Source organism: Schistocerca gregaria, chromosome 3, assembly GCF_023897955.1.
Source record: "Schistocerca gregaria isolate iqSchGreg1 chromosome 3, iqSchGreg1.2, whole genome shotgun sequence".
Taxonomy (NCBI): Eukaryota; Metazoa; Arthropoda; class Insecta; order Orthoptera; family Acrididae; genus Schistocerca; species Schistocerca gregaria.
Window position 1 is genome coordinate 538,024,934 of NC_064922.1, and position 19,428 is coordinate 538,044,361.

At 41.8% G+C, this 19,428-nt stretch overlaps 1 protein-coding gene across 1 annotated transcript in view; it reads left to right on the forward strand.

Moving 5' to 3' along the window:
* Nucleotides 1-18,797, forward strand: part of LOC126353755 (dual specificity protein phosphatase 12-like) — a 625,942-nt gene extending 607,145 nt beyond the window's left edge. Inside the window, exon 6 of the mRNA XM_050002810.1 lies at nt 15,612-18,797. Coding sequence (XP_049858767.1) covers nt 15,612-16,026 — 415 coding nt within the window. The 3' untranslated portion in view covers nt 16,027-18,797. The remainder of the gene's footprint in view (nt 1-15,611) is intronic.
* Nucleotides 18,798-19,428: the final 631 nt, after the last annotated feature.

Here is a 19,428-nt window from a genome sequence, read left to right on the forward strand (position 1 = left end):
AACAGTTTGTTAATTAGTTCATCAAATGATGCTTTGCTGGTAAATGACAGCTATAAATTATCCAGTACTTCTGTGCCAAATCAGTGTGTCACAGATACGTAAATCTTTTCGTCATTTATGTAATAAAGTGAACTGACGTTACTTGACTTACAGTTCTTATGTGCCAACTCACTGAGCAATCAGAGAACTCACAGTTATGGCTGGACGAGAGTAGTTTCGTCTAGTCAGAACATATACGATTCCGGATAATCACTGAAAGCAGTTGCAACCATGAAATATCTGGGACGGATAATCACTGAAAGCAGTTGCAACCATGAAATATCTGGGAGTATTCTTATAGAGCGATTTAGAGTGGAACGACGACATGAAACTAACCGTAATACTGGTGGTCCGTCGTGCTTCACGATTTGGTTTACTGTTAAAATTCTCAGAGAGCACTTCCCTAGAAGATTCAATCGATATATTACAGCCTCCTGCGTATATCTCGCGAAGAGACCATGAAGGCAAGGCAAAATTAAAGAGCTTCGAGCCCACACGGAGGTTTACCAGCTGTCGTTTTCCCAGGGCGCCGCTCATCACTGCGACAAGAAAAGGGGTCAGTGAGACTGGTACACCAAGCATCGTGCGCCGCAGCCGTGAGGTGGCTTGCGGAGTAGAGACGTGAATGTAAATACCAAGAAGCTATTGCGCTTTCATTCGAGAAATTGTGTTATATCGCATCGGTCTGCTTCAGGATTCAGACTGTTTCCGCTACCAGACATGCCTCTGGCCTGTGATTCCAAGCCTTTCTGAGACTATTATCTAAGAGTGCAATCAGATATTAGCTAGTACCTCCTCGCCTCTCCCCACCTTATCTATATTATAGCCTAACTAAGCTTTAGAATGAACAACATTGTTCTCTGAAAATTTTTATTTTTAAAATGACGAAAGGTAAATGTTATTACATTTTAAAGATGTTTTATTCAACCACGAATTACATTGTCAGTGAAACAATTGTTACTGCTTATTTCCCACAACTCTTTTTTACAGAATGATGAAGCAATTCTCAATGCATCCCCAATGCTACCTACAATCTCTCCCAGAGAAGAAACCTAACGAACCACGCTGAAGGCAGACAGATGTTACAAAACGTGCTTCCTATGCACCATTCCTCTCCCTAGCGACCCTTACTTCACCCACACCCTCTGAGTCCCATTTTAAATGAATCAAGTGAAAATGTGTGTACTATAGTTACCGTTCATAAATGATTTGATTGTTGTACTGGTTCCTTCTGAACTGGTACAAATTGGAAGACTTCCTGCTGCAAATGTTTTGCGTATGACCGCTGCCACTAATAATAGTAATAATACAGTGTAGGCCCTACAGCAGTGTAGTTGCCGTTATGTAGTTATTTGTTACTTTGTGCTGTCAATTAGTTCGTTTATCTGTTGGGATCTGAATAATTAATCTATTTCTGATCCATTGCGAGAACTACCTACAACTCGGAGAAGGTATTTTCTTTAGATACTTTTTTGTTTATTTCACCTGATCTGCTTAGGTCCATCATGCCCGCTCTTACATCAGACCAGGGTTTCACACATACAGTACCTTTTTACACCATAGTAACCTAAGAAATAACAATTTCAATATTACAAATGGTATTAAAATAATCTGAGTAACTGTATTGAAAGAGTGAGTAAAAATATTTGCTATGAACTTATAGAGTTAATAGTGGCAGTACTTCTACTGCTGCTGCTGCTGCTGCTAATAATGATAATGACAGTAATAATAACAATAATAATCTTTACAAACAAAAACGGAAATGTTGGTTTGTTTAGAATCGTGCATCTCCAAAAGTTCTTAAGCGAATCCTTTGAAATTTGGCACAATGTTACGTTCTAAAACAGGCGCACTTTTTCTACCTATTTCTTTAATATACGTACATTTCAGTTCATACGTGGTTATCGAAAATCTCAAAATGTTCCTTTCCGATTTACTTCAAATTTTCGCACGTTACTGTAATAAACACTTAGACACCTTTCAATATATAAATACATTCGTAAAAAATACAGTAGTTAAACATTGATAGCATACAGCAAACTCGTTTTTTATCTTATTGGTTTATGATGTTTATGATCAGAATATTACTACAAAATCTGCCTTTGCATAACAATAAACAATTATATGAATATATGGTCTCTCTTCTTTTGGGAATGTCTGATACACTTGAATGGGCTATGAATCCACAACTATCACAGCAGATACACATTTATGTTCGACCTATTGCCGGAATCTAAAATTAACAAGCATGGAGGACGTGGACGGCGACTATGGATATGTGGTGACGCTAGTTGGGAATGTGGGTCGGCTGGAAAGCGTGCCGTAAGAGCCCGTGCATTAACACTGTGCCCGGGAGGGGAGGAGGGGGGGGGGAGGGCACAGTGGTTAATGCAAGGCGCACATTATCACTCATAGCCACTGAGTCCGTATAAAGTCCCAATGCAGCTAATCTCTTTGATTCCTTTCCTTTCCATGCCTTTCTCCATCCTCCGCCTTCAATTTACGTAACAATAAACAAGGCTCAAGGCCAGAGACTGGGGGAGCGATGGATAGAAGGGTGGTAGGAAACTGACATACAAAACGAGGAGGAGGACAAGGACAGAGTGAGGGAGCAGGAGGAGATAGAGAGAGGGGGAGAGGGAGATGACGAACAGAGAAAGGGGGAAGGAAGTGATGGACTGAGACCGGGAGAGAGAGAAGAGGCATGAGGAGATGGAGAGAAACAGGGCAGAGGAGGAGATTAGGACGTACGTTCAGTTCCCATATACACTCCTGGAAATGGAAAAAAGAACACATTGACACCGGTGTGTCAGACCCACCATACTTGCTCTGGACACTGCGAGAGGGCTGTACAAACAATGATCACACGCACGGCACAGCGGACACACCAGGGACCGCGGTGTTGGCCGTCGCATGGCTCTAGCTCCGCAGCATTTGTGCACCGCCACCGTCAGTGTCAGCCAGTTTGCCGTGGCATACGGAGCTCCATCGCAGTCTTTAACACTGGTAGCATGCCGCGACAGCGTGGACGTGAACCGTATGTGCAGCTGACGGACTTTGAGCGAGGGCGTATAGTGGGCATGCGGGAGGCCGGGTGGACGTACCACCGAATTGCTCAACACGTGGAGCGTGAGGTCTCCACAGTACATCGATGTTGTCGCCAGTGGTCGGCGGAAGGTGCACGTGCCCGTCGACCTGGGACCGGACCGCAGCGACGCACGGATGCACGCCAAGACCGTAGGATCCTACGCAGTGCCGTAGGGGACCGCACCGCCACTTCCCAGCAAATTAGGGACACTGTTGCTCCTGGGGTATCGGCAAGGACCATTCGCAACCGTCTCCATGAAGCTAGGCTACGGTCCCGCACACCGTTAGGCCGTCTTCCGCTCACGCCCCAACATCGTGCAGCCCGCCTCCAGTGGTGTCGCGACAGGCGTGAATGGAAGGACGAATGGAGACGTGTCGTCTTCAGCGATGAGAGTAGCTTCTGCCTTGGTGCCAATGATGGTCGTATGCATGTTTGGCGCCATGCAGGTGAGCGCCACAATCAGGACTGCATACGACCGAGGCACACAGGGCCAACACCCGGCATCATGGTGTGGGGAGCGATCTCCTACACTGGCCGTACACCTCTGGTGATCGTCGAGGGGACATTGAATAGTGCACGGTACATCCAAACCGTCATCGAACCCATCATTCTACCATTCCTAGACCGGCAATGGAACTTGCTGTTCCAACAGGACAATGCACTTCCGCATGTATCCCGTGCCACCCAACGTGCTCTAGAAGGTGTAAGTCAACTACCCTGGCCAGCAAGATCTCCGGATCTGTCCCCCATTGAGCATGTTCGGGACTGGATGAAGCGTCGTCTCACGCGGTCTGCACGTCCAGCACGAATGCTGGTCCAACTGAGGCGCCAGGTGGAAATGGCATGGTAAGCCGTTCCACACGACTTCATCCAGCATCTCTATGATCGTCCCCATGGGAGAATAGCAGCCTGCATTGCTGCGAAAGGTGGATATACACTGTACTAGTGCCGACATTGTGCATGCTCTGTTGCCTGTGTCTATGTGCCTGTGGTTCTGTCAGTGTGATCATGTGATGTATCTGACCCCAGGAATGTGTCAATAAAGTTTCCCCTTCCTGGGACAAAGAATTCACGGTGTTCTTATTTCAATTTCCAGGAGTGTATATTAGTAACGTGTGCTTTCTCTTTCCCTTCTTTTCAATTTAAGCAGACTGAGATACAGCAAAGCATCGCTTGGTACAGCTGGTAATAATAACAATAATAATAGTAATAGTAATGATAGTGGCAGATACAAAAAGAATTTATAAGTGTACAAAAAGATGATTTCTGATATAGCCTTTTTTTGGGGAAAGAAAATTTAAGAAGACTGAACCAGCTAAGAATACTTAGAAGTGAGGAAGATGTGGTTGGAAAGAATGGTATAAAAGGATAACAACTGCATGCAGGGAAAATGGTAATCATTATTGTTGCTTTAGTAAATACGTAATTACCTGTAATTCTGAACCTGGAGATTTGGGCTAAGGAGCCGAGAATAATAAACCAACACCGCTTGAGTTTCGGATGGGATGAGCTTTAAACCTACACTCTGCGCATATTTTGTTAATGCACTCATGTCGATACTGAGATTCTCGATAGCTGTCTTCAGGTTTATTGGTTTTTGACTTAGACACAACTGAAGGTCATCAGCATACATGTGGTATTTGCAGTATGAAGAAACTGATGACACATCATAGACATCCAATGAAAAGAGTATAGGACCAAATATCGAACCCTGGGGGAATCCAGATACTACCTGTCAGCGTTGTTGCTGGCGAGATGTCAGGTATGGGCGAGAAATTTGGGCTGCTAAGTTTGGCAAGTAAAATGTCGAAACCTTTTCTTTACTGATTACCGATTTCGGCTTATTACCAAGCCATTTTCAGCTCAATGTATAATTTACATAACCAACTAAGATTTTTACTTTAGTACTTTATTTACATAGGCTGACTTATCACTAAAAATACAACGACGTTTAATGAATGTCACACACGGAACAACATTTTAGATCGATCTGAAGGTGTCTCGGCAAAGAGACGAAACCGGTAATCCGTACAGAAAATTTGCGGTCTTGACATGGCATTTTTATCCACACGTTTTAAATCAACATATCCTATATTTACCCCCGTGTCAAAGAATAACGCAAAATGTCGAAGTCGACAACGTCAAAGTCTAAGAAGCACATGGTGTTTACCTCTTGTGCATTCATGGCGAGCTTCAGGTCGACACCTTTATTAAGCCAGAAGTTGCGCTGTGATGTTTATGGAACCCTGAACGGTATTCATCTAGTAGGTTGTTTGTGGTTAGGCATCTATAAGCGGGTTCAGGACTATATATTCTAAGACCTGACAATGTAAGAAGAATGCAAATAGGTCTGAAATCAGAGGGTGCTGTGACTTAAATAGTCAGTTTCCAGCCTCAGAAAAAACACTTGCGCTTAAGGAGTGGTTCAAGATATCTGTTGTAGTGGGCAGTAGTTGTTCGTAACTAAAGGGAAGTTTGTATGATGTAGCAGCTTTGGGAGTTTAAATAATTCAACAGCTACATTTGAAAATTTGTGACCAGACCGGAACACGAACTTGGACGCTCTACTTCTCCAGAACGGTTGCCTTAACTTCCTTCGTCAGCCGGGCACGATTCTCGTCCACATTAGATTACCAAGAGCTGGTCACCAATAATGTTGTGACTTCGCTCACTCTCCCCCTTGCTCGCTGCCTCACTGCATCCCTGCAAGGAGACGAATGATGCTATCTATCCACATTGAAATAACCGTATGCCCCTCAAGGCGTATCTACACAATTACATGTTTGATGTCTGTTTTCTTGGACAGTCCAAATGAACAGACGCCACAAGTGTAATTCAGAAGAGGGTCAAAAATAAGGTTCATCATTTGGACCGTAATGCCATCATGTCCAGTAGATGCTAATACGCTTGATGCCTTTTCTGGCTGTACTGCAAGAACATGTTGTGCATGTTTCTCAGTTTTACTGTCATAGATGTGTCGTACAAAGTATGCATGTGATAGGCGGGCTGTGTGAATAAGATATCCATACATTCATTTCACAAGCTGTAACCTCCACCATATAGCGTCCCGCTTTAATACTAGTATTTGAAAAAATATATATAATTATTGATAACGTATGTTAACAGTATAAAAGTCTTAGAGAGCAGGGATAATCTTAACGCTCTGCTAAAAATAATTTAGATTTGTGGCAAAAAAGAACAATCAAACCCTTTTGTTTTTACCACTCAGGAGGTAATCAACCTCAATCGTTAAATGCGAAACGATAGCATCTCACTACTGCGGCGTGAAATGGACGCTCGTACGAAACGGGAGTAATCTACCCGACTAAATGAAAACTTTTACGAACGGAAAGGCTAATGAAACGAATTTAATGATGATAAATCTCTAATTAAAAATTTATCAGACAAGCTTTTACGTATATTCATTACTGTTCACATGTGCAAGCTGTGAACTGCCACTGCTTTCAACTTCGGATAACAATGAAGATTCTTTGTTTTGTAATTATCGGTTTTAGCCTTGCAGCAATATTATTTTACTTTCTAATATTTTTTTTCCTGGCGCTTTGAGCTGATAAATCAACTTCGCTTCCAACGGAAACAGCTTCTGTGGAAACTTGGAAGGAGTTTCAGTGTTCGTATCTGTTCCGGAGTTTTTCTTCGTGTTTACAGCCCGGTGTTACTTAATTTCATGTCTGGATCAACAGTCATTAATGATGACTGACAACAAGAATTAATTCGAAATGATTTGCACGAATAGCCGTAGTGGTTAAGGCGGCCGCTTGCGATAAGCGGGAAATCCGGTGTGAAGTTCCACCTAAACACAAATTTTCATACATCACTAACTGGTAGTACATCTATACCTAACACGGCAGATGTCAAGACATTTGCAGTCAGCAAATTCATTTCGATTTAACATAGGCGTTACTTTAAACGGAGACAGTAGGATGCATTAAAATTTAATTTACAGTCAGTTCCACAAGAAAGTGTAAGCCGTTATCTGCACGAAATAAAAGACACTGTTATAAATATATGTTTGCATGAAAATACATGTTATTACTAATTGCACAGTCACCACATTGTTAATCTAATCGCCACCATTATTGATTTTACTTGTCACCTTAGCCCTCTCTCCGGTAAATCATCCACGCTTCCAAGCTCTAATAATCGTTTGACGCACTTCGCAACAAATGTCTTCGAATTTCTGTAAGAAAGCTTTGGTTCTTTTGAATGATTTACAAGGAGCACTGCCTCGTGACGCTTCAGATATTTTGCACCCATTTTAAACTGCAATCGACAAAACGAAACATTCAACTCTCACACTGTTTATCTGTTGACCGTGCAAAAGCGCATTGGTTACAGATTCGAGACCACTACCATTGCTGTTGCTGCGGACGTTACATTTAAAATGATGGCGTATACTTTCTTGTGGAACTGATTGTATACAAATGTTCTGAATTGGGTCAAAACCTGTAAGTTTGCACTAACATATTATGTAATATGAATCATATTTGTACAATAAATGACGATTGATAAGTGTCGCAAAGAGTTATGAGATGTGTTTCAGCTTTTTCATTATGTAACTGTTGGTCTGAAATGTCTTTTTCTTCATCATTCTTTTCCAGCAATAAACACGACAATAATTTGCAACTATTAATTTGAGAAACGTGTATTACTTGCACAAACTGTTCATGACTCAGTTACAGGCTACTTGCATGTGGCACCATTCAGCCGTGTGCTCTAGCGATGGGCAAAACTGTTCTTTTCAAAGACCAGATCAGAATCTGTCATCACTGGAATGAACTAGTTCTCTTTCATGACTCGCCACTCACTCATAAAAATAAGTAACAGGAAGGCACACTGCCTTTTTAATTCAGGTCGCTAAATCTATATTTTTGTCTGGTTTGGTCCTATTTTGGAAGAATATATAAAGAGGAGTAACAATTTCGTGTTATGTCCCAAGTAATTTTGAAATACAAAAAATTTTAAATATCGTTTCCTGTAAAAATTATAAACACTACAACAAAATCCTAAATATTTTTTACGAAGTGGAAAAATTTTAACAGTGACGAGCGATTCCTGCTATATTTTGATAATTTTACTGGAAAAAATTCAATATAATAATTATAACATAACTAATTAAAGCATATCTGCTGGCGTCATTTATAGTCAGTATTACAGCATATGTACTGCAAAAGAAAAAAATTAATCAATATTGTCATTTATAAATAAAATTTGCCCCATTTGGTTCAATGTGAGTCCGTTTAATTCTCAGTGTATATTTGTCCTGCTTGTAAAAATATTCGTTCACAGGGCACTGATGTTGCCATGATTCATAATACTTTTAGATCCAATACAACGTTGGCTACAGTAATTTCCTTATTTCCCACCTGTATAAGGGTCACTGTTTCTAGGCAAATATCCGTCCACTGAATATCTGCCCAATTCGACATTTGCCAAACTTTCTAGGTCGAGAGTTGCTTGAAGCTGACCAATAGTTTCATAAACTCCTCCCAAGTTGAAGAAGTCTCATACATTATGGTGGTAACTGGTTCAAAAATGAGCTGTGTTTATTGTTGTTGAACAACAAACGGTTTGATTTCTGCACTAGCCTTCATATAGCAATCCTGAAATATTTTGTCTTGCCTTTGCATCGGGGGTCCAGTAACGTTGTCTGACCAATCAATTCGTTCGTAGAGATAACACCAAACCACTCTGATAACCCTTTAAGCGAATTGTAAACCAATGACTATTTCTTGAGGGAATTCTTTATTTTTGTCTTTAAAAGATTTATTTGCCATACCATTAATTTTGGATTGACGTTCATTTTTGAAAGTGAGACTGTTTTCTCTGAGGCCACCACTTGATTACCTCTTCAACAACTTTCAAAATCTGCAAAGCCTGTTGCGTTATCTTCCAGTCTGTATCTTTTAAGTTTCATTTGATCGATTTTCCACCTAACATAGTGAGGCAAGAAGTTACGGCATCTTTAAAGTAAATCTTTGCAACATTTCGTAAGTGGAGTTCCATCCGGCTCGGATATCTTGTTTCAGTTTCAGTCGGATGGTTTTTTTTTAATTTCCTGCATTTCAGCAAGTTTGCTTAAAGCAAAGGGTCTCTCCTTAATGAACACAATTCTTTTGACCTCCTCAATAGATTTTTTGCATAGGTTTCTGAATTTTGTGTTGCACAGTGAGGTATAAAAGAATGAGTGAAGCATGGGATATGTGGGAGTTTGAGAAGCATGGCAGATAATTTCATATCTGACGCATTATCTGTTATTACGGAAGTGATTTTAAAATTTATATCATATTTGCCAATAACAGACTTCACCCACTTTGAGATGTTATCTGCAGTGCGTCTGTCCTCGAACTGACTTTAGTTCACTCCTCTCATCTATGAAATGTGAAGTGAGAGCATAGAAACTAATGTTACACTCGTCCACGAATCAGACGTTAGACAGACTACCTTTGCAGTGGCCAAATAATTTTTAATTTTATCGAATACCTCATGATACAAACTATGAATCAGAGAGTTTGACAACGTTTTTCGACTTGGTAAATTGTAATTTGGGCAAAACACACACACACACACACACACACACACACACACACACACACATATATATATATATATATATATATATATATATATATATATATATATATATATATTTCTCCGCAATTTTTTTTAAAAGCTGTACGTATGATGTCACACTTTTATTTAATGCAAACGGCTTTATAATATGAAAATATTTAGTTATTGGTTATTATGACTGGAAAGAAGTTGGAAGTGAGGGCATCACACAAGGAAGTAAATCATAACTTGTTCCTGAACCTGACGACACTAATCGGCTGTATACTCAATTTGTCTTCCTGGGAGGATACCTCCACCTGAGGTGAAAGCAGACGTCATTGAGGACGGCTCAAGGAAAATGATTTCTCTAATTCCTGCATCAATTGATGGCGATCTTGATCGGCTTCCTGACCCACATCGGTCCAGAGGTACCGTAGGATGCTTCGATTTTAGATGTCTCTTCAGGTTTGATGCTGAGCCAGAAGTCATAGAAATTATCTGCTGACATTACGGGTATTTTCGTTTTTCTTCCATTTTAGTAAAACGGTACTGTACATCACTCGTAATTCTTCTAGTCAAAGCTTCATGTGGTTGACATAATATAGTGCAGCATTGAAAAGTACGCTGAAAAAATTAAAATAACCACTACTAACTTAGAAATTTTAAATCGTAAAAGCCAAAGTGAAAATTAATATACATGCAACAAATTCTATAATCAGAAGTTATAGAGTAGGATGAAGGACGTTATGATCTGCGAAACCTAGACTCACAATCGTCAAGTTTGTATGATATACGAAAAGGTCTGAAACAGTCATAGTCACTGAGGAACTCGCGAAGACAATTCTGATAACACGCGAAAAGCTAAAAATTTTGGAAGTGATATCCGAATTTGGTCTCCATAGCGTATGAGTAAGACATGACGAGATAATGGTGCGGAAAAAGGCTGAAAAAAAGCAGTGAAAATGAATTCTAAAGCCTGTGGTTTAGGAGCTGCGAACTTGCCAACGCATGCAGCCACAAGTTCTACCAGCGTGTCTGTATTGTTACTGTAGAACATAGTTGCTTTCAACTCATTTCGACGAACTCCGTCACGTATTTCAGAGTATCGAAATCCATGTCTTTCTTCTAACGAACGTGGACACTTTCCTCAAACGAAGCATGCTCTCCAGTTCCGTAAATGTAGACTCCATTGTGCTAAGACACCACAGAAGTAACAGGTGAGGAGGTGGAGTAGCGGCATACAAAAGCTTTGGCTTAATACCGGCTTCTGCTACTTACATCCAATAGTAATGAAGACAAACAAGTCGAATATATGTCCGTAAATATCACATCCCTTAACAAAATTTGCCTAATCTGCGTCCTCTATAGCCTCCGAAGGTAGGCGGGATAGCCTATTTCAAAACTGACGTTTAAAAATTCGGTTCGACTCAGGAGCATACAAATAATGCAAGTAACACATAAATATTCTTCCCATTCACTTTGAAATTCAAGTGTGTAGGTTCTTCTTTAAATGTGACTGTATTTCAGTTTGCATCTACCCGTAATGCGGCCTATATTCAGAATGTCATACGTATATTTGCCACAAAATCCACAAGAAAGAAATTAGTACCTGGAATCAGCTCACATAGTCACTTTCGTGACTTGCTCTCTATAATATCCTAGGAATAAACTATAACTGACAACATACTGAGACTTTAAGTGTATCATTGTACCTGAACTTGTAGTGGAAGCACAAGAGGTAATTTGGGAGACAACTTACATTCCGTTCCATTCCTGGACTTGAAAGACAAACTCCATGGATTTACTATTAGACTAACTCGATTACACGGTAAAAATTCTACTCCAAAGACCGGAAACCTGAACGGAAAACCTGCTCCTTGGGTAATGGAAAATCAAAACCAGATCATGAATCTCGGAGACACTGCATTTCGGACTTGCAAACGACCTCCTACCATTGAAAATGAAACAGATTACAAGCAGAAAGAAAAGAGAGTCAGTCTAGCAGAGAGAAACGATAACTGAGGCATGCAAATACATTAATCTAAAATGTGAAGACCAGATGCTCTATGGATAAGCTTGTGATCTAGAGAAGTATAGGCAAAGTAGAGGCTGTAGCTGATCCCTTTGTCCCATCCAAAGAACTAGATCAGTACTTGACTTTAGCGATAACCGTCATTCAACCGTAAACAAAACATAGACTTGCTGATTATTTCACGGAAGTAAGTGACGGTAGTCACGTAAAATTCTGTCCTGGAGTGATAACGTCATCGAAAAATCCTTCCGATCAACATTTACTGTACAGGACGGTGTCGCAGTCCAAATGATCAAGCTTATTGGTGACCCACCACTGCTCGAAATAACTACTGCTCCCTACATCTTAAAGCTCTTGTCTGGAGAACACAGCAAAAACAGTCATTCCCACCAGAATACAAGCACTAGAACTGCTATTGCTGAGAAGAGTAGCAGGGCATATTCTTGATATTATCACCCATAGGGCAGAATGTATATAGGAAGACTGAGGAGACTGAGGAAATTCAATAGTTTCAACCAAGAGGGCGTAACAGGCAAATACGTCATGGATGCAGAGAGAAGAAGAAGAGATATCATATTAAAAGTATTACGACTTTTTTTTTACTTATTTGTGATTTTTAAGTCTTGTAATTACATATAAAACTCTGATCTGATCCTAAAGGCATTAAACTGTCCAAGTTAAATGAATTATTAAAAAATTAAACATAACATACAAGTTGTCTCAGGGTGAATGGTCAATATTCAGGGATGACAGCTAGGAGCACTTGAAGGACAAAACTTCATGTCGACATATGCACTGTTCCGGAAGGTTCCTGGGACAGAATACATTTAATTTACATTATTATTTATTTATTATTCAGTGCATTGCCTGTGTTTACAACGTACCACTGTAATGTACACAAAGTCGAGATGAATAATTTGATATAGGACATGGTCTAGCACGTCATAAAACTACCTCAATCTGACTTACAAAACCCACCTACATCTCAGCGCTTGCGCGTCGCGGAGGATTTTTCATATTTTCTCGTTCCCTTGAAGCAAACTAGCAGTATTAGAGACAAAGTGATTGGGCCTTTTTATGGGAAATGTAATCTCGTTTAATATTGTAGCACGGCATGTTTTCGCTTGGGGCCGCGGATTTAGTGTTATTCAAGAAAAACATACAAAAGTAACTTTAAATGTGTTCCATCTGAGAAACAATTTGGGATAGGGCATATGACAGTATCTAGCTTTCTGCTTGAAATTATCCTTCCTGTCATATCCCTGAATATTGATTCTTCCTGAGGCACCTGTGTATATGTTGAAATAAAATTGTTACAAATAATATTATTCAGGAAAGTGAGCTGCAAGCTGTATCACTGTGTCAAGAGCACAGAGAACAAACTGATACCTCGAGTCGCCATGTCATCTGCTCTGTCTGATCTCATCTGTAAGAGTAGTGGGAGCAGCGAGCTACCTTCCAATTCGATCCATAAAAGTGGTGAGGAGCAGTGAGCTAGTGAGCTACCTAGTGATGCAATCCCTGAGAGCGGTGGGGAGCAGTGAGCTAGTGAGCTACCTTCTGATCCGATTCCTCAGGGAGGCAGGGAGCAGTGAGCTGGTGAGATGGCTCATGGTCCGATCGGTGAGAGTGGTAGCAGCACCAAGCTAACGGGAGGCGAGTGATAGCTGGGTCCCTTTGCTATATACTCGAGTAGCGCAGTGACTGAAGACTGCAGCTTATATGGCCACATACAACACTTTCCGAGTGCGATGCTAAATCAAATAACAACTCCCTCTAAATTATGTAAACGGTTATTGAGTCCCTGAAATTTGATTTTTTTAAATATGAAGAGCAGAAACATGATGCTGGGAGTGTTTTCTAAGTTAATGTATCGTTCTAAACCGCCAATTACTCTTTAGCCTACATAGCTGTGTGGTCAACGTGGCAGATTACGAAGTAAAATGGATTTCAGTTAGATTGTTGGCTGGCTTGAAGAATTTTTTTTTTCACTTGAAGGCTGGGTGTTATGTTGTGCTTACTTTTGTACCATCGTACGTGTCATTACTATTGAGATGGCTGAGTGAAAGTGGCCTGATAGCAAATAAATCTTTAAAAACAGGGAACTTTCTTTATTTTCGGCATGGATGAGACATGCTTCATGTACTTATAAGGTGTGCAGATCCACATGTGCACATGGTTTATAAAACATATTTTATAGCTTGGGAAAAGTTTTCTTAAAGGTGTGGCGCCAGGTGCCGTTGAAGCAGCCTAATCCAGAATTTTGATTCCACTTAGTACAGCTACCAGAAACACATTTTTAAATCAGATGAGCTGCTTTTCATTTTTTCTGAATCACCCATCACACATTGCTTAGAGGGATATGGCTCTATGAATCAACTGAGGAGCAGACTGCTTAGTTCTGTTGTGGTCAAACAATATACTTTAACTTCTATTTTCTCCATACTGTAGTGACCTGTGGCTTGCCCTCCAACTCGAAAAACGATATCTGTATGTTAGCTGCATTTAATTCACAACAATTAAATGAACCCAGCGTAAAGTAGCCAACGACCACATTTCTCACTGGAAAACCTTCAAATTTTTTGCTGCACAGCCCTTGGAAATTAAGTATGGCAATAACTATCAGCAATATCGAAAAAATAAAAACTTCGTCATCGATTTTTGATACGAACAATCGAACGAGAGATATACAGCAGTGAAGAAAAATGCATAAACACGAAACAAGTCTTTTTTAATTTTTTAAAAGAAAAGTAAAATCTCTACCGAAAAACTAACTACAGGAATTGATGTAGCTTCGCTTGTTTTACACACTGTATTTTTTACAGATTAATGAACTGTTTACAGCAAGAAAATCGGAAAATTCGGCTATGAGCCGCTTCGTGGGAACCGCTCGCTACGTCCCTATATGGCCATTTGTCTTACTACTGCTCATTATACCGGGTGATCAAAAAGTCAGTATAAATTTGAACACTTAATGAACTACGGAATAATGTAAATAGAGAGGTAAAAACTGACACACATGCTTGGAATGACATGGGATTTTATTAGAACCAAAAAAACCAATGTATTGCTAGACGCGAGAATGATCTCTTGCGCGCGTCGTTTGGTGATGATCGTGTGCTCAGCCGGCCCTACTTTAATGTTTCCCTCCCAGGTCCCCAGACCTCAGTCCGTGCGATTATTCGCTTTGGGTTTTCCTGAAGTCGCAAGTGTATCGTGATCGACCGACATCTCTAGGGATGCTGAAAGACGAGATCCGACGTCAGTGCCTCACCATAACTCCGGACATGCTTTACAGTGCCGTTCACATTATTCCTCGACTACAGCTATTGTTGAGGAATGGTGGTGGACATATTGAGCACTTCCTGTACAGAACATCATCCTTGCTTTGTCTTACTTTGTTATGCTAATTATTGCTATTCTGATCAGATGAAGCGCCATCTGTCGGACATTTTTTGAACGTTTGCATTCTTTTGGTTCTAATAAAACCCCATGTCATTCCAACTATGGTATCAGTTTGTACCTATCTACATTATTCCGTGATTTATTCAGTTTTGAAATTTATACCGACTTTTTGATCACCCGGTATATTTCTAACTTTTAACAGTACATAAAACAGCTCTTTAGTTGTGGTTAAACCCGGCAGCTGAAATGCACAATTAATAAAATAAACGAAACGTATCCCTTCGCCTTCGGCTTTAGACACTGCCATCGGTTTCAATGCGGCAGACACCGCGCATGCGCACTAAATTTTGGCGCACAGATTGCAGTCGAGTTTCCTTTCCGTTCACTCTCCATTCTGTGACCATAGGACGTGAACATTTATTTTGTTTCGCGTAGCTCCCGCCTTTCCCAACGCAGTCCCCCCTCCCTGTGCAGGAGCGTGCTGCGGCGGAAGTCGGCCGGCCCGGGCCCGGTGAGCGGGTCGCGCGGGCCCACGCCGCCGTCCTCGCCGCGCATGCTGCCGCCCACGCCGGCCGCGGTCACGCGCAGCACGTCCTCGCTATCGGGCTGCGGCCGGCGGCCGCGCTCCGGCCCGGCCGGCCTGCACTCGTACACGTCGGCGCCCGCGTCGCGCGCCGGCTCGCGCCTCGACATCTCGGCCATGGGCGGCACCGTCGTGCTGTCGGCGCCCGCCTCGCCGCACCACTGGCCGCGCCGCTCGTCGCCGCCGTCGCCCGTCGCCAGCCACGCGTCTCCGCCGCCGACGCCGACGCCGACGCCGACGCCTGCCCTGCCCGCCGCGGCAACCGCCGCCTCCGCTGCCGCCGCCGTGCACAGCAGGACTGCGTAGTACAGCTGGTGGCCACGGCGCGGCGCTGCCGTCCCGTCACCTCCTCTCGCCACTGCACGCTGCGACATCTCTCGTCGCCGCCCGTCTCTTCCCCGCTGCCGTGGGGAATCCCCGCTGCAGTCCTTGCTCACTTAGCTTTTTATACGCGTTTTGAGAACTCGTTACTGAGAATATTTCTACATAGATGATCATTCCGAAAAGAATAGTTCCATCAGCAACAAAGAATATTTATTTCCTTGCGTTCGTAATATTTGTCATAAGAGAATTTAATATAATCTGGGTCCTTTCGTCTACTATCCCGCACTTTTTCCTTTGTTTCTCGACATCATCGTCCACAATCGGCTAAGATCGAACCACTGTGGGCAACATTTACCTTACGTGCATCATTTTACCATTTTCATTAACCAATACCGATACATCAATAACCACCCAGTTATTGGCACAGACCTTTTGTGAGTACTGTATCGTGTCATAATTTTAAAAAACTTTACTGCAGAAACCAACGTTTCGGCAACGGTTACAGTGAACTTCTTCTGGATCTACTGATCATCATACACCCAGAAGAAGGCCACTGTAACCGTGTCCGAAACGTTGGTTTCTCCAGTATATTTTTTTACATTATGACGCCGTGCACTACTCAGAAAACTTTGTCAACTTGACTCTCGCCGCAGAAGGCTACGCAGTTAAACCTAGTCCCTGAACTTCGGTCTCATTTTTCAAATCTGTCAGTTTATGAAACGCTTTCGAAGTTTAAATTGAAGTTTTCATACACATTACAAGTCGCAATGTAATCTTTGCTTTATTCGTCCACTCCTTGAAGACACTCGGTGCGGTGGTTAATTGGGACTAGCTACATCGATAAAAATCGAAGTTAATCGATCGGCAACGTCAGCTTTCCAAAGCTACCAACCTAGACTGCCTCTGTAAGACCACAACACTGAGTTTAGCTTTTTACTTGCTTCTCTATACGAAAAGAGATATGGACGTAGAGTTAACAACACACGAAACAATTCACAGCTCGCCAAACACGACGAGGAATGGCGCAACGATACCAGTATGCATCCACTGTCTGCTAGGCTACAGTTGGTAGTGATTGGAAACAAGTCAGTATCGATCTAAAGTCGGACATCGACTTGCGAATTTTGTTGATGCTGCTTTTCTCATCAGCCATTGCACAGACTATTTTCTGGATTGGGTGATTCGTAGGTGTCCTGTCTGCTTAGCTGAGTGGTTAAGTGCTTGCCTCCCATGCAGCAGGCGAGGGTTCTATTCCTGGCCGGGATGGAGATTTTCTCCACTTATGGACTCGGTGTTGTGTTGTCCTCATGAACCTTTCATTCTCATCACCGTCAATGCCACATGCTCATTTCAATTTTTTGTACGAAGCAGATGTTTGTTTGGATAGCAATACAGGAGGAGAAATGTTGTTTCATATACAATACATATCCTGATTTACGTTTTACATGATTTCCCTAAATCGTTCCAGGCAAATGCCAGGATGTTTCCGTCGAAAGGGAACGCACGATTTCTTTCCCCATCGTTGACACAATCTGATCTTATGCTTTGTCTCTAATGACTTCGATGTCGACGGGACGTTAAAGCCTATCTTCATTCCTTCCTTAATACATCTCCAGTGATCACAAGCCCTACAAATCACACGCTGCTTCCACAAACTGCCTCCATTCCTTTCTGTTTCCTGCTCGCTTCCTCCAGATGTCTTGAGTCCCCAAGACTGCCTGGTCCTTCGCCCACACTGCTTTCCATCCAGCACTGCCTGGTCTCCTACGGGGCGTCTGGCTTTGGTTTTCCCTCAGGTGCTTTCTTCACCAGTCTTTCTTCTGGCGTAGAGGCCACATGACATGCCCACTGGTTTCTTTTTCTCTTCAACGTCTGTAGGATTGTTGGTTGTTGCATCAAGAGGTAGATTTACTCATTCTTCCACCTCCATCATTCTTCTTTATCTGAGATCGGTTCTCATATGTTCCCGATTACTCTTCTTTCAAATATTAATACGTTTTTTCGTTTGGTCGATTATTCATGCTCCAGGCTTTTGATCGTTACATGACTGCTGGGCATATACATGTGTTATATATATCATCTTAGCGTCCGCTAATATTGTTTTTGAGCGGAGCGTTTCCCTCGGGGAATACATGCACTTCATTCCCGTTGCTATTCTTTCCTTGATGTTCATTTTTATGTTGTTGTTGCTGATAAATCAAGATCCCAAGTATCTGAAGTGATTGAACTCTGTTGAAACTCACGATATCTATCTCGATAAATTCTTGGTGCTGTTGTCTTCATCCTAATTGCATGAACTCCGTTTTGTCTTGAGTCACCTTTAGCCCAACTGTATGTGCATAGCTGTCCATTGATTCGCTTAGCAGTACTGTATCATCCGCTTATGCGAGAGAGTTGATGTTACCAACCGTCTGCACTCCAGTCCATCCCTGTTTCCTACATTTCCTTATTACTTTCTCTAAGATGACATTGAACTGAACACATGAGAGAGTACCCCATTGTCTGAGACCTGTGTCAGTCTGGAACGTTTCTGCTGTGACTTGACCCGTCCACACAACTTTCCACCATTCTCCCTAGTGTCTCAGGGACTCTGAAGTCACGTAGTGCGTTGTATAGGCTATTCCTGTGGATCATGTCATATGCACGCTGATAATCAACTAACAGACTATAGATATCTTTAACATATTCCCAGTATTTTTCAAATAATTGTTTTAGGATGAAAATGTGATCTATTATCGAGCAGTTTGAACGAATACCACGTTGACATTCCTGTATGTATATATATTATTATTTTCTAAGGATAATGACAAAGTATCTTGTAGGTTTCATTCAGCAAGCTAAGTCTCTATTGTTAACACATTCAATTATGCTTCCCTGCTTGTACGAGGGATATTCGTAAAGTAATTTCTGATCGGTCAAGAAATGGAAACCACTGTGAAAATCTAATAAAGCTTTGCACATACGTGTTCAACAGTGTCTCTAGCATACCTGCCGGTTACATCACTTCGCTGTTTTCAGTTCTGAGCGCATGGTGAACACATAATGACGCGTAGAAAATAGTGTCTCCCGCCAAGCATGAGGTCCCGGTGAGATATTTCGCTTGATGTGATGCAGCCCACATTACAGAACTGCCATACGGTTCCTACTTTGTAACAAATCTCGGTCGCAATCTGTGTTTGATCACCCGCATTACAGCCCATAATTGGCTCCCTCTGTGTTTCGTCTCTGCTCACATTAACTACTGGCTATGAAGACAACATTTTCCCTCATACAATGAGCTATAGATGAACGTAGAGAATTGGCGGGAAGTAAAGGTGGCTGCCTTCTAATTACGAGAGTATTGGAAAGTTGGTACAATGCTACAACAGTTATCTAAGTCGGAGC